This window comes from Anolis carolinensis, chromosome 4, assembly GCF_035594765.1.
Source record: "Anolis carolinensis isolate JA03-04 chromosome 4, rAnoCar3.1.pri, whole genome shotgun sequence".
Classification (NCBI taxonomy): domain Eukaryota; kingdom Metazoa; phylum Chordata; class Lepidosauria; order Squamata; family Dactyloidae; genus Anolis; species Anolis carolinensis.
The window spans coordinates 101407964-101423398 of record NC_085844.1 but is presented as its reverse complement, the minus strand read 5'-3'; the positions used below and the strand labels follow the sequence as shown (position 1 = coordinate 101423398).

The following is a 15435-nucleotide window of genomic DNA, read 5'->3' as shown; positions in this document are numbered from 1 at the left end:
CTCTTATCAGTTGGAAGCTAGCCTCAGTGGATCTCCATGAGGGGACCACAAACGGCCCTGTCAGATTCCTGGATCTGAATGCGATTTTGGATCTACCGAAACCCCTGGAAGAAAATCTGAAGGGGCTAGATCGCTCAAACTGTTTGGATGATCAGAGACCTGGTCAAGATGGTGCAAGATCAGATTCAAGATTGGTGAGTCTGCTGTTTGCAGAATTCAACCAATTGGCCGATCGGCTCAATCGGTTTGGGAGACTGCTTCGCCAACTGAACCACCCATCAGCTCAATCCCTAGATTAAACACAAGGGAGGACCTTATGGAATTTGTTGGATCCTGACCCTCAGAATGCCAGAGACCTAGCTTGGGCTCAAAACCGGGACTACCCATAGAGCCTTCTTCAATTTTGCGAAGAGCTTCCCTGGAAATTGGAGAGCCATTTGAGAGTCTTGTGATGAGCCAGGATGCGCTCTCGATGCCGAAGGGGGAGATTTTAGAGTCAGCTTCCCATGGCTGCTTGTTTGGTGGTTTATGCCCTCTCGGTCTTGGGCCAACCTGCCCATGTCCCTGGTCTGGGCAGGGGCCCCCTGGGACCACCGGACAGGAAAAGGATTTGCCCTCTCTGCCTGAAGTGAAGGCATTGGATGTGACAGAGATCCTTGGACGGGTGCCTGTCTCTCCTTCAGTGCCCCCCTTCTGTGGAAGCCCCCAACGACGTCGCTGCCTCTCCCTGTCAAAGAGGCAAGCACCAAAGATGCTTGGGGACGCCATCGGTGAGCTTATGCCTTCATCTCCAAATCCCAAAAAGCTTCAGCGCAGGCATGCGGGTCACCCCGACCGGAGACAGAAACGCTGCCATGATATGCACCAGACTTCTGGTGAGAAGCCAGAACAAATTATTTTGCAACAGAGGGAGTTTCTGGCGCTTTGCAGAGTGCTGGATTGGCAGCGGGCCAAGATGGACTGACAACAGACTCTGGAGAACCTGAAGCCCCAGACATGGATAAATATACAATGGTAGGAACTGGTAAACCTCCAAATCGTAGGTCTCAGAGACATGGCTGTCATCAAAATAAATTTAAGACTAGAATCTTCTGGGGAGTAGGATTCGGTAGCTGGCCAAGACCTGCAACTACTACCTTCTCCCCCAAATTGGCCAATGTTCCCCCAAGTGGTTCTAGATCTGTAAATATGGAGGAGGGAGCACTCCCCCAAAACACTAGAACCTGGGATTCGAATATCAGAACTGTGGACATAAAAGAGGGAATGACCTCCCAGTGTGCTGGAGTTAAGAACTTATCCCAACACTCTTGAGGGAACCTAGACTTAATGTCCCCTAGACCACCACCCCCCCACCCACAATGCTGGCCGGGTGCTCTGGCCTTTACACCTGCCCCTCATTACTCTGAGTACATACTCATTTATGACCACTTGTTAATTGGCCATGCCCCATCTCCTTTTCAGGGGGCCAGTTGAACATTGGGCACTTAGTTTCTGCTGTAGAGCCCCCAAGAGAAGTAGGTTTGTGTATGGGAATTCCTAGGATCTCTGGGAGGGGGAGGTATGATGGTAGGCGCAGGCCGAATACTAGAGGGAGGCTGAGTTGATGGAAGACTCGGCCCCCCTCTGACCTGCGGCCTATCCCCAAGTGCACCTATGACAGGCTACCAGTTTCCTCCCCTCCTACCCTGGTGTTGGTGAATGCTAGGTCCATAAGGAATAAAACTGCTACTATCAGAGATTTTCTTACTGACCAGGGAGCTGACCTAGTATGTATCACAGAAACTTGGATCCAAGAGGGGAATGAGATCCTACTCAGGGAAATAACATCTCCAGGTTATGTAATCACCCACCAGATGCGGATTGGGAGGCGGGGTGGTGGGTGGTGGCTATGCTCTCCCGAGAAAGCTTTTCTCTTAGGGCAGTTCCTGTTCTGGACATCTCTGGCACTGAAAGTGTTGGTCTGGTGTGGGATTCCCCTGAGAGCATAGCCTCTCTGCTGGTGTACCGTGCACCTAGTGCACCAGCAGACAGCCTATCCCAGCTGCTCGAGACTGTGTCAGAGTGGTCCTTGAGGTTCCCCAGACTTATCGTCCTGGGGGACTTCAATGTCCATGCTGATACAGACTCTTGCTCAGCAGCGGCTACGGACCTAGTATCTACCATAGAGACACTAGGACTCTCGCTCTGTAGTACTGGGCCCACGCATCAGGCAGGACATACGCTAGGCTTGATCTTCAGCGCAGGAATTCAAGTGACCCAAGCCTCTATTATAGAGGTTCCATGGTCGGATCACTGCGCCCTGAGAGTCAGGCTGGAGCATGCCTACCCACCTGGCAAGGGCGTCAAGCCGATTTGGGCTCGCCCAAGAAGACTTATGGAACCTAGTAGGTTCTGGAATGCTCTGAAGGATCTGGAGCCTGTCAGCAACTCAATCGATGTGCAGGTGGACACATGGAACATCAGGCTGTCCAATGCACTCAACGAGATCACCCCTAGACGCCCTCTCCAACCCTGCCGAAATCGGTCTCCTTGGTTCACCGAGGAACTTCGATCAATGAAGCGGGAAAAGAGACGGCTAGAAGGCGTGTGGCGAGAACTTCATGACAGAGCTTCGCGATCAGCTTATAGGGCATTTATGGTGTCCTATGAGCTTGCTATCATCGAAGTAAAGTGAGTATATTACGCCTCTTTGATAGCATCCGCCAGCTCACGCCCGGCAAAATTGTTCAAAATAATTAGATCTTTAATGACAGTTCCTACCAACCCAAAAAGTGATGATCAGGCCCCTTTAGCCGAGGCTTTTCAAAGCTATTTTGCTGACAAGATCTCACTACTACGCTGGGACCTCCCCGCCACAATTGATACAATGAGAGAACTTGAGACTCCGTGGCCACTTGCTGGGCCCACCCTCAACCAGTTCATCCCACTGGACGCAGAGGCTTTTGATAGGCTCATAGCTGCAGCTAGACCGACCACTTGCTCCCTCGATCCGTGTTCCTCTTGGTTGGTGAAATCCTGCTTGGAGGGATTACGTGACCCTCTGTTGAAGATAATAGCTCTCTTGAGCAAGGAGTCTTTCCAGAGGGTTTAAAAGAGGCGGTGGTCTCTCCCCTGCTGAAGAAACCAGATTTAGATCGTTCGGTTCCCTCCAGCTATCTCCCAGTTTCAAACCTCTTGTTCCTGGGCAAGGTGATTGAGAGGGCAGTAGAGGAGCAGTTGCAATAGTTCCTAGATGACACAGCCGGATTAGATCCCTTCCAGTCCGGCTTTCATGTGGGGCATGGGACAGACTATCTACAGACAAACTATCTACAGACTAACAAAGAAAATCCAACAAATGCTACAGTCAGCAAAAGACAAAAGGAATCCTCTCTCCTCTGCAGGAGTCTACCGGATACCATGCAGCTGTGGACAAGTATACATAGAGACCACCAAACACAGCGCACAAACACGAGTCAAAGAACATGAAAGGCACTGCAGACTAATTCAACCAGAGAAATCAGCCATAGCAGAGCACTTGATGAACCAACCTGGACACAGTATATTATTTGAGAACACAGAAATGCTTGACCACTCCAACAACTATCGTGTCAGACTACACAGGGAAGGCATTGAAATTCACAAACATGTGGACAACTTCAACAGAAAGGAGGAAACCATGAAAATAAACAGTAAAACAGTATTAAAAAACTCAAAAATCAGAACAGTAAATAAGAAGCAACACTCTGAGACGTGGGAACTAGGGGCAGTTAACAAAGAATTCCCCCCAGGCAGAAAGTAGCTAGATGTAGCCATTCAATGCAAATTAGGATGATTAACTGGAACATTTATTTATTTATTTATTTATTATTTAAACTTATATGCCGCCACTCCCCTAGGGCTCGGGTCAGCTTACAAGAAAAGCTAAAATCTAACAATTTAAAAACATCTTTAAAATATCTTTTTTTAAAAACATCTTAAAAACACTCCCCCAGGGCTCAGAGTGGCTTACAAAAACAAGCTAAAATCTAAGCAATTTAAAAACAGCAATAACTGAGATCAAAAGCCTGCCGAAACAGGTGTGTCTTACATGCCCTGCGGAAGACTGATAAATCCCGCAAGGCACGAACTTCAGGTGGCAGAGTGTTCCAGAGTGATGGTGCCACTGATGTAAAAGCTCTATGTCTAGTTGCTGTTAGATGCAAGGTCTGTTAGATGCAAGGTCTTCCAATAGATCTTGGTCCTCAGAGCGGAGGGATGGGGTTGGTAGGGGGTGAGGCGGTCCCTCAGGTACATTGGCCCTAGACCATGTAAGGCCTTAAAGGTAATCACCATCACTTTGAAAATGATCCGGTGCTCAATTGGTAACCAGTGCAGCTGTAGTAAGATTGGTGTTATATGACATCTCATCGGGACTCCCACAAGAAGTAGAGCAGCTGCATTTTGTACCAACGTGAGCTTCCAGATCACCAACAAAGGAAGGCCAATGTAGAGGGCGTTACAGTAGTCTAGTCTTGAGATGACCATGGCCTGGATCACTGTAGCTAGGTCATCCCTTGACAGATAGGGGGCCAGCCGTCTAGCCTGCCACAGGTGAAAGAAGGCGGTTCTACTAATGGCAGAGACCTGGGCTTCCATCGTCAGCAGAGGGTTCAAAAGGACTCCCAGACTCTTTACCAATGATGACAGGCATAGTGCCTCGCCATCCAGGGTAGGCAACTGGATATCCCCACTGCCCGGTCAAGAAATTTGATTTAATGAAGTCTATATAAAATATACTTGAAACCATATAATTTAAAGTATTTTATGTTATGGCAGGATGAAACATGCCTGTTACCCTTTGTAGTCTTTTACCTAGGTCATTGCTATCTTAAATGCTGGTTATAAGTTTTAATTCTGGTTTTATCAGTTTTATCTGCTGTTAATTCCACCCACATCGTGTGTTTTAATCAGTTTTGGCTATTTTTGGCCTTACTAACCTTGCATACCTTGTATCTTATACCTTTTACGTAGCAATAAGGGTTGTTGGACTGTAATTAAAATGTTGTTGTTGTGTTATCGAACTATTCTTCATGATTTGCTAAAAAAAAGTTTCAACCCCTCCCAAAAAATTTTTCTGGCTACGGCCCTGATGGTGGCAAAAGCCATAACAATGAACAAAGCTGTCAAACAGAAATATCACAGCAGAGTCACTGTACAACCTTCTCACAACATGTACTTGCTAGCTGTCATAAAACATCGCATCAGTTTTCACTGGTTAGAAAACTGTCTGCTTTGAACAAGTCCAACATGCTATATGGTGTTATTTATATATTAGTACCCCACAAAATACTATTATGCTGTTCAAAGCTTTCCAACAGGAAAGACATTCTAAATGAGAAAATGCACATGACAAGATAGTCCTACTGGTGTATATGTGATTAGAAAACCATATTTCATTCCAAAAAAGACACTGGACATTGTCTACTTCGGTAAACAAAAGTAGAACTGCAGCATCAGTGAATAACAGTAGCATTGTAAGCCATTGATTCAAATTCCCAGTATTAACCATTCCTTTAAAATTTGAATGACTACATTCAAAGAAATTCCTCAGTTACATGGAACTGAATATATATAATTGTTTAATTCCTGATTTGCACACTTATATGGAGACCAGTTCAAATGTCTTGTTTCTCTATTTCTCTTAGGGAGATCCTTACCTACATTGGAACATGAGACAAGTGGAGTGTACGTTAATAGCATCAGTTCCAATTATATTATTAATGTATTGAGAACATACAGCAACAATAGTTATTACGGTCCATAGGCCCATCAGTGAACAAACATGTTCACTGATGAGTCTATGTGCAGATTGATGTACATTAATATTGAGGAATGGTGCCATCTGATAGGTGTTTGACACTTTGGTGTATGTACTCCAGGGAAACTAAGTCTGAAACTTTGAAATATTTTTATCACTTTTCTTTTAACAGATTGAGCGTATCGATAAATTCTTCACTGTTGGTGGCTTTCGTCATGTCATGTTCTATTATCAAGATATGGAGGGATCTGAAACAGGTAGGCAAATGGCTTCATTGCACATGTGTTCATGATGTACAGTTGTGGAGACATGTAATGCGCATATTCATGTATATTATATGCAGAGCATGAATTGTGAAAATGTGTGCATATTAGTCCCTAGTCTTCACAAACGTGCTATTCAGGATTCTAGATAACAGAATATTTCTGTTTCTCCCAAATATTACAGGACCTGGAAGCTCAGCAGGCATTAATTCTCAACCTGCTAAGAACAAAAAACACAAGTTATTTGTGACAGAAGGAAATGATGTTGCTTTAACTGGCATATGTGTGTTCTTCATTAGAACTAATCCTTCCAAAGTAATCACTGCAGAGAATATTCACCGTGTAAGTATTCTATGTGATGCAGGTGTCCTTTGACTCTGGGTCATGCTGAATCTCTGTGGGACCCATCGGGTCTCTGTTATGTTGCTCATCAAAATGACCAATTTAGGACCAATTCAATCCTAAAAACACATTCATTCATTTTAAAAGCTCAAGAGACATCATGGCCAGATATTAATTTTTTAAACTTAGTTTATATCAACAAAATAGCAATGAAAAATGTTATACAAAAATCTACTATATGATTAAAATACCCAAGATACAATTTATTTTTCAGAGTAATCTCTCTCTCTCTCTCTCTCTCTCTCTCTCTCTATATATATATATATATATATATATATATATATATATATTCCTCTTACAAGTGAAGAATCATGAATCTTCAATCCTCCAAATGTAGAATATCAAGGATTCCTTTTAGCATTTATGCTGAAATCCTGGTGATTTTGTGATATCAGTTGCATTGTTTACAAAAGTAATAAATAGCTGGCATTTCTTAACTGCTTTGAGTCTCGATCTAGAAAGAAAAGCAGGATACTACTATTACAACTAACAACAAAGTCTGTTCTAGTTTTACCTCTGAGAACTTTACATTTAGCTATTGATTTTTCATTTAATGCTAGATCTTACATTTTTTCATTTAGTGCTAAATCCTCTATTATGTGAGAATATCCACTTCCTTAGCATATTTCCACTCCTTAGTTATGCTCATTGTTGCCACTAACAGAAGAATACATATCAGACATTTGTGATGAAAGTTTTGATCATTATTTGTAAAAATGAATGATAATAATAGTCTACCATCATAGTTATGCTGGATTGTGATTCTACATATTGGGTTCAATCTTAGTTCTAAGGGATTACATGGCCAGATTAACAACTAACAATGCTGTTTGCTATTTTGTTGCCAGGAAGTGGTTTTCAATATGATGGATACAACTCATGGTGGTTTGCTCAACAGTGTACAACACTTGCTGTCAGATATCTTCATACCAGCTCTGAAGACTATGAACCATGGCTGGGGAGAGTTGAGTGGCCCTTGGAAAGGAATGAATGTTAAACAGGATTTTCTTGCTTCTCTAGAGGGATTTGTCAGTGTCCTTTTAGGAGCTCAGCAAAGTCTGTTAGAGAAGGTAGGCCTACATGTCCACATGTGGGAATAAATTATACTTTGTAGAGTACAGAAGGCATTGAACAGTACACTGGAGGAAAACAATAGAAAAGAAACAGGCATATTTTTCAAACCCCGTTTCTTGAGTCGTTTGTCTTGCTAATCTGCATCTGTTTGGGGGTCCCTCTCACACCATCTGGTCACCCAGACTCCTAAATTGTGAACAATAAACAGATTTAGTATTAGTACTCCCCATAAGCACTCTTAAATCTGGGAATTTCAGGAATTTTACATGGGAGAATATTTAATACTTTTAGGTTATCAAAATGGCAAATCAAATACCCATGAAAAGTCCATAAACATTTTGCTTTATCCCTTTGTTATTTCCCAGGTTGATATTTAAGGGATGTTATCTTGAAATTTACTTACTGGAGCACTTTAAACCAAATTAATCCCTGAGCATCATGGGTGACTGCAAAGTGTTGGATTTCTTCAGCCTTCTTTGTCCACCAGATGTTCTTGAGTTCTCTGGTCCTTCTTTGGACCTCAGCTTTTGCACTAGCATAGATCTTTTTCTTAGCAGCACAGTTGGTGTCTCTCTGCCATGTTTGGAAGGCTTTCCTTTTGTTATCAATTAACTGTTGGATCTCTTTGTCGTTATCGTCAAACCAATCTTGATGTTTTTTAGTTTGGTATCCAATGGCTTCTTTGCAGGCTGTGATGATGGAGGTCTTCAGTTTGTTCCAATGTTCCTCAACTTTTTCGGGATGTTCTATGGGTAGATGATCCTTGAGTGTTGTTTGGAGAAGGGCTCATTTGGAGGGCTCCTGAATGGCTTGGGTATTCATTTTGCGAGTTATTTTTCTTCCTTAGAGTCTGTGTTTGGGGGCGATCTTGATAGCCATCGTAGATCGGATTAACCTGTGGTCTGTCCAGCGGTCATCAGCATCTGTCATGGCTCTTGTGAGAAACACATCACGGCAGTCTCTTGCACATGTAATTACATAGTCCAAGAGGTGCCAATGCTTTGACTGGGGGTGCTCCCATGATGTCTTGAGCTTGTTTTTCTGGTGGAAGAGCGTGTTGGTGATTAAAAGGTTGTGCTTCTCATTTGGTAAGAAGCAAGATGCCATTCGAGTTGCTGTTTCCGACCCCGTCTTTTCCTATGATCCCTGGCCATAGGTTGGAGTCCCGTCCGACTCTTGCATTAAAGTCCCCCAGGAGGATGATTTTGTCCTCCTTAGGTATCTCCAAGGTATTGTCCAGCTGAAAATAAAAAAAATTCCTTGATGTCTTCGTCAATATCTAGAGTTGGTGCATAGGCACATAGGCAGAGCGGATCCTAAAAAGGGCTGCTCAGTCATGGATACAGCTGCCGGACTACTCAACTGCCTCGGACCTTGAGGTAGAACGACTGAGTCCATATCCACTGCCCATGTGCCAGTCTGTGACTAGGGGCTTCCAGATTTCACAGTCCTGCCCCCGTCACCACTCGCTGATCGCCATGGGACTTCTGTTGGTTTGTTTTTATTTTTCTTGGAAGATGTCTGTGAGTGATTTTTTTTAATGTGTGGAGGTCGGTGCAACGGCTGGTCAACACACAGTCTTCACAGATTGAGGTTCCAGCAGTGGTGTGATTAACACAACAAGAGTGACTTCTCAGTCTGTTGCAGCCTTCTTCTGCCTTCACAACCATTGTAACATGTATCATGTTATCCTCCGCCTGCTCTGCCATTGGGTCTTTGGATCCCCCCCGTGGCCACTCCTGGGAGTGCATGACTCCAGTGGTTATGCCCGCAGGTTCATTGGAACACGCAAGCCCCCTCACCACGGCAAGGTGGCAATCCATCAAGGGGGATGTTTTGACTATAACTGTCAAAAGCCATAGCTGGCATGGTGTATGTTTCAAAATTTATGAGACATGTAATCTAGATCATGGCTTCTCAAACGTTTTCCATTCATGACCCCTTTTTGCTTGAGAAATGTGTATGTGACCCCAGGTATACAGATATATAAAATAGCTATATAAAATCAACAATTTTTTGAAAATAAATAATCATTTGCAAGACTTGCTAAACAGTCTGATTTTCCTTTTCATGGAATATGCCTAATGCATTTTCTGCAAAGTCCACCCTAAGCACTACATGTTGCTGGTAACAGATTTGTGTAAATGGGTGGCATTTACAAATTTTGGGGGATTTTAACATTGAGCTAAGGGGATCTCATTTGGGGTTGGATCTCACAGTTTAAGAAGCAATGGTCTATGCTGACTATATGTAGCATGATTTCTTAAGTGATTACCATAACAGACTGTTTAGAACAATAACTGTTTAAAATGTTGCTCAGGTAAATTTGAAGGAATGTGATACCTATGATTTGAAAACCCTGAAAGGACCTACAGACTACCTGATTGCAGCAAACAGCACAGAGACTCTGGAACGAATAGAAGCTTGCATGAAAGTGTGGATTAAGCAAATTGAACAGGTGATTAGAATTGCAATCGATCATGGAATTTGTAGACTTGCAACTGTATTTCTTTCAATGAAGAAAGTTATTTCTTCACATGGGACATAGTCCTGTGAAATGAAGATATGACCATAAAATGTGTTTTGTTTGTTTTAAACTACATTTTCTTTATGACATCAAGGGTCATATTAAATGTTATGTGGAAGATATGTAACTGGCCTCCTAATATAATTTTCTTTTTGGTGTGCTCGTGATTTGGACTGAAGGCATAGCATTGAATGAAGATGAAGAGACCTAATCCTTTTCCCACCTACTCTAATTCAAATCATACTTCTCTGGAGCTGTTACTAGGTGTGGAAAAGAAAATGAACAGACATGTGTTTTCCTTTATGTTTTCTCTTATACAGTTAAGCATGGATCAAGGGGACGATTTGCATCAGAAGATCAAGGACAGGAAAAAGGCTCAAACTCCCTTACGCTTCATTTTGATCCAAGTTGCACTCCCTTGGTTGATTTCAGTAATGGCAAAACATAGATAACAGCAATACATAGTAACATTAATAAATATCTGGAATTTCACCTAATTTGGCTCTATGGGGTTGTCTACATCAGAAAAATAAATCAGATACAATTCAGAGTATTCTATCCTGGAGTTGTCCCAGACTTCCCCTAATTAGCACAACATGGACTCATAATATACCACACTGACATTGCATTGATGGATGCATATTTCCCCTCCTTAAATTCAGATCAGGGTCGCTACACCACCTACTCCCCAGCTGAGCATATCCATGAATGAAAGTAGCTAACTTGTCTCCCTCACCATAGAGAGTAGCCCAATTGTCCCCTTCACTCCTGATCTTAGATCCTGACATCAGGAAACATACTGAAAAAACACCTTTTTCCTTGGAAAACATGTAGGAAAAAGTGAGTTTTCAAAAATACATTACATTCTAAAAATAGAACTTCCACGGCTATACATCACAGTCATACAGCACCATAATGAAAGATTTTTTTTTGACATAGACAACCCAACATTATCCAGAAGGTAGAAACTTAGAATTGTTTAGGGTTGCTGTTATTAAAACAAAGTGAGAAGTTCTATATCTGTGAATAACCACCCATTTCAGACAATGGGAATACATGACAGAATAAATGAAAAAATGAAGGTAATTTTAATATTTAGTCTTTTAGTAAGACATTATCTTCAGTTAGGGCATTATAATAGAAATCTATCAAAAGAAAAAAATGACACAGCTAATTCTTTTCCTGGTTTATTTAGCACTAGCTGTGCCCGGCCACGTGTTGCTGTGGCGAAGTATGGTGGTATGGGAAATAAAGTATTGAGGAATTGGTGGTAGTTAAGGTAAAGGGTAAACGTTTTCCCCTGACATTAAGTCCAGTCATGTCTGACTCTGGGGGTTGGTGCTCATCTCCATTTCTAAGCCAAAGAGCCGGCGTTGTCCGTAGACTCCTCCAAGGTCATGTGGGATGACTGCATGGAGCGGCGTTACCTTCCCGCCAGAGCAGTACCTATTGATGCACTCACATTTGCATGTTTTTGAACTTCTGGGTTGGCAGAAGCTGGGGCTAACAGTGAGGGCTCACTCTGGTCCCCCAATTCAAACCTGCGGCCTTTCAGTCCAGAAGTTCAGCAGCTCAGCGCTTTAACATGCTGCGCCATCAGGGGATATTATTCCCTAAAGGTTGTGAATATACAATATTTCTGATTGGTTTTTTTTTTGTCTGTTGGAGGCAAGTATGAATGCTGCAATTAGGGAAAATGATTAGGATGTAACGGCCTTGCAGCTTTAAAGCTTGGCTGTTTACTCCCTGAGTGAATTTTATGTGCTTCTACTGTCTGTGGCCCTCAGAAAACAGGATTTGCCAGACTTTGGTGATGGGAATACTTTGTTGTAAGGTGTTAGCTGGCCCTGATTGTTTCCTGTGTGGAATTCCCGTTTTCAGAGTGTTGTTCTTTATTTAGTGTTCTGATTTTAGAGATTGTATTGTTCTGTTTTATTATACCACATTAATTTTTATATATTCTGATTTTAGTGTTTTTGAATACTTGGAGCCAGATTATATTCATTTTCACGGTTGACTGCAACACAATAATAATAATAATAATAATAATAATAATAATAATAGTAATAATAATGACTTTGGTAATACACAGTGCTTCACTCCCTTCTCAGCTTCCTTTCTGGAAGAATCCTTTCTTGGGAGGTGTTAGCTGGCCCTGATGGTTTCTTTTGTGGAATTTCCAATTTCCCTGCTTTCAGAGTGTTGCTCTTTATTTACTGTCCTGGTTTTAGAGATTATATTGTTCTGCATTATTCTATCCCAGTAATTATTTCATATTATAGAAGAATCTCACTTATCCAACATTCACTTATACAATGTTCTGGATTATACAACACAGTCTGCCTTTTCGTAATAAATTTTTTTGTAGTCAGTGTTTTAAATTCATTGTGATATTTTAGTGGTAAATTTGTAAATACAGTACAGTAGAGTCTCACTTATCCAACATAAATGGGCCAGCAGAATGTTGAATAAGTGAATATGTTGGATAATAAGAAGGCATTAAGGAAAATCCTATTAAACATCAAATTAGGTTATGATTTTACAAATGAAGGACCAAAACATCATGTTAGACAACAAATTTGGCAGAAAAAGTAGTTCAATATGCAATAATGCTATGTAGTAATTACTGTATTTATGAATTTAGCACCAAAATAGCATGATATATTGAAAACATTGACTACAAAAATGTGTTGGATAATCCAAAATGTTGGATAAGCGAATGTTGGATAAATGAAACTCTACTGTAATTACTACATAGCATTACTGTGCATGGAACTACTTTTTCTGTCAAATTTGTTGTATAATATGTTTTGGTGCTTAGTTTGTATAATGATTACCTAATTTGATGTTTAATTGGCTTTTCCTGAATCCCTTCTTATTATCCAACATATTCACTTATCCTGCCGGCCTGTTTGTTGGATAAGTGAGACTCTACTGTAATTACTACATAGCATTACTGCGCATGGAACTACTTTTTCTGTCAAATTTGTTGTATAATATGATGATTTGGTGCTTAATTTGTATAACGATTACCTAATTTGATGTTTAATCGGCTTTTCCTGAATCCCTTCTTATTATCCAACATATTCACTTATCCTGCCGGCCTGTTTGTTGGATAAGTGAGACTCTACTGTATATTGATAATCTTATATTATCTGCTTAGAACTGGATTATATGAGGCCCCTTCTTCACAGCTGTATAAAATGCACATTGAAGTGGATTATATGGTAGTGTGGAGTCAAGATAATCCAGTGCAAAGCAGATAATATAAAATTATAAATGGGTTATATAGCTGTGTGGAAGGGCCTTGAGTCTACACTGCCATATAATCCAGTGCAAATTAGATAACCTGTGGAAGAGGCCTGAGGCCTGTCTGCCTGTCCCCTGGGCTGAGTTGGTTGCTAGGAGACCAAGTAGGCAGAGATTAGTCCTCTAACTGGCTGCAATTGGAGAAAAACAATTATTTCTTTCCCTCTAATTAGGACTTTATTTTTCTTTTCTTTTTGTTGTATCAACCTAGAGGTGTGGATGATGGGTTGTGTTGTCAAATTTCGAGGTTGGGGGGCCTGTAGTTTTGTTGTTTTGTTGGTCGCCGTGATGCCATCACTCATTTATATATATAGAAGATTAAAGACATGGCAACTATTTTCAGAACATTAATACTGCAAATCCAACTCAAACAGTGTCACGTTTTTGTAATTAATTGAAGGCACAAGAAGTGGTCCTCCCATGCTGGTAGCTTCTAATGTCTATCATTTCTAGATTGTCTAGATAGATTTTCTAGACAGACATGATATGAATTATCTTTAGAAAATATATACTTGTCCACACATTCCTCATTGCTGCTCTTTAAAAAAATAGTGGCTACTATTGCATTTGATGGGTAACAATCTCTGAACAAATCACAGGTCATTGCTGAAAATAGCCAACTGCGAAAAGAAGCAGACGACCTTGGACCACGAGCAGAGCTGGATCACTGGAAAAAGCGACTATCTAAATTTAATTACTTGTTGGACCAACTCAAGACACCAGATGTGAAGGCTGTTCTTGGAGTACTTACCGTTGCTAAATCAAAACTACTAAAGGTAGGTCTGTTAGTATAGAATAAAATGCCTTATGATCCCTTATGATGGGGTCATAAGGCACTTTAGATGAACTCTACAGAATTATAGTAACTAGAAAAAAAGGAAAGGAAAAGAAAGAAATATAAATGTATATTGTATGTGTTATAAAACTAAATAACAGAAGTAACTGCCAAAAAACCTAAAAGAGTTAATTAAGCACACAACATACAACATGCTCTGTATGCTTTATATATATCTTGATTTAATATAATGTATAAGCCACTCTGGTCTGGCAATTTGAGTGTTAGACTATGACTCTGGAGACCAGGGTTGAAATCCCTGTTCAACCATGGAAACCCACTGTGTAATCTTAGTCAAGCCACGTTCTTTTAGTGTGAGTGAAAAACAATGGCATGCCTCCTCTGAACAAATTCTGTCTCAAAACCACATGATAGGGTTGCCTTTGTGTTTCCATAAATTGAAAGTTACTTGAAGCACACAACAACAACAAATATAATGTAATATAATTGATGTGATGGCACTGTGTTGCCAATTTGTAAGCCGCCCTGAGTCCCCCAGGGGAGAAGGGCGGGGTAGAAATACCAGAAATAAATAAATAAATAAATAATGTATGGCATATTCTTGGCCTTATAAAAAATCCCTAAATTCAAACAGACCTGGAGTGATGGCAAAGTGGCAAGAAGATACTCCTCCTTTCAGTGGCATTACAAGTGTATTTTATGCTTGGAAGTGCACAGCTCGACTCACTGGGCTGTGCCTGTTTCAGGGCAGGGCGCCCCACGCCCCCATCATGGCGGCGATCCAGGGGCTTCTTCGTCCCAGAAGCCTCCTGGGGGCGGCGGGAAGCTTTTCCGTCGCCAGCCCCCACTGGCCAATGACGGGCGGGACGGCCTTGGCTCGTCATTGGCCAGGCCCCTCCCCAGAGGGCGGGCCCAGCGCTGGCTCTGCCCCCGGGAGGCGTCTCAGCAGCCATTCGGCTGTTTCAGCTTGCCATCCCGCCCACCCTGCAGTCAGTTTACTGTTGTGTTACAACTGGTTGGTTTTGTATTCTGTTTTTTGTCACAACTGTTAGTTGGCGTGTGGCATGGGCCCCGGATCCGGTATGATTACCCCCCCCCCCTGCATTGGCAGGAGGAGGGAGTATCATTGCGGCCACTAGGTGGCGCTCGGATACCAATTACCGTATATGGTGTCGGTTGCGCCGGGCTTGTTTGTGATCGGGCAGCACTGGGCTGACCGATCGGTGATCCAGGACCCATGCTGGGCAGCCAACCCTCGTTTCTGTAACCAATAAAATGTTGTGGC

At 41.9% G+C, this 15435-nt stretch overlaps 1 protein-coding gene across 7 annotated transcripts in view; it reads left to right on the top strand.

Moving 5' to 3' along the window:
• Positions 1 to 15435, top strand: part of dnah5 (dynein axonemal heavy chain 5) — a 299154-nt gene that overhangs the window by 22434 nt on the left and 261285 nt on the right. For 5 of the 7 annotated variants that reach the window (XM_062979388.1, XM_062979389.1, XM_062979387.1 and 2 more), the window contains exons 3-7: positions 5952 to 6036; positions 6227 to 6384; positions 7293 to 7514; positions 9839 to 9976; positions 13954 to 14130. In XM_062979388.1, coding sequence (XP_062835458.1) covers positions 5952 to 6036; positions 6227 to 6384; positions 7293 to 7514; positions 9839 to 9976; positions 13954 to 14130 — 780 coding nt within the window. Of the gene's footprint in view, positions 1 to 5951; positions 6037 to 6226; positions 6385 to 7292; positions 7515 to 9838; positions 9977 to 13953; positions 14131 to 15435 lie in introns of those variants that run through there. The other 2 variants (XM_062979391.1, XM_062979392.1) reach the window with 2 other exon arrangements.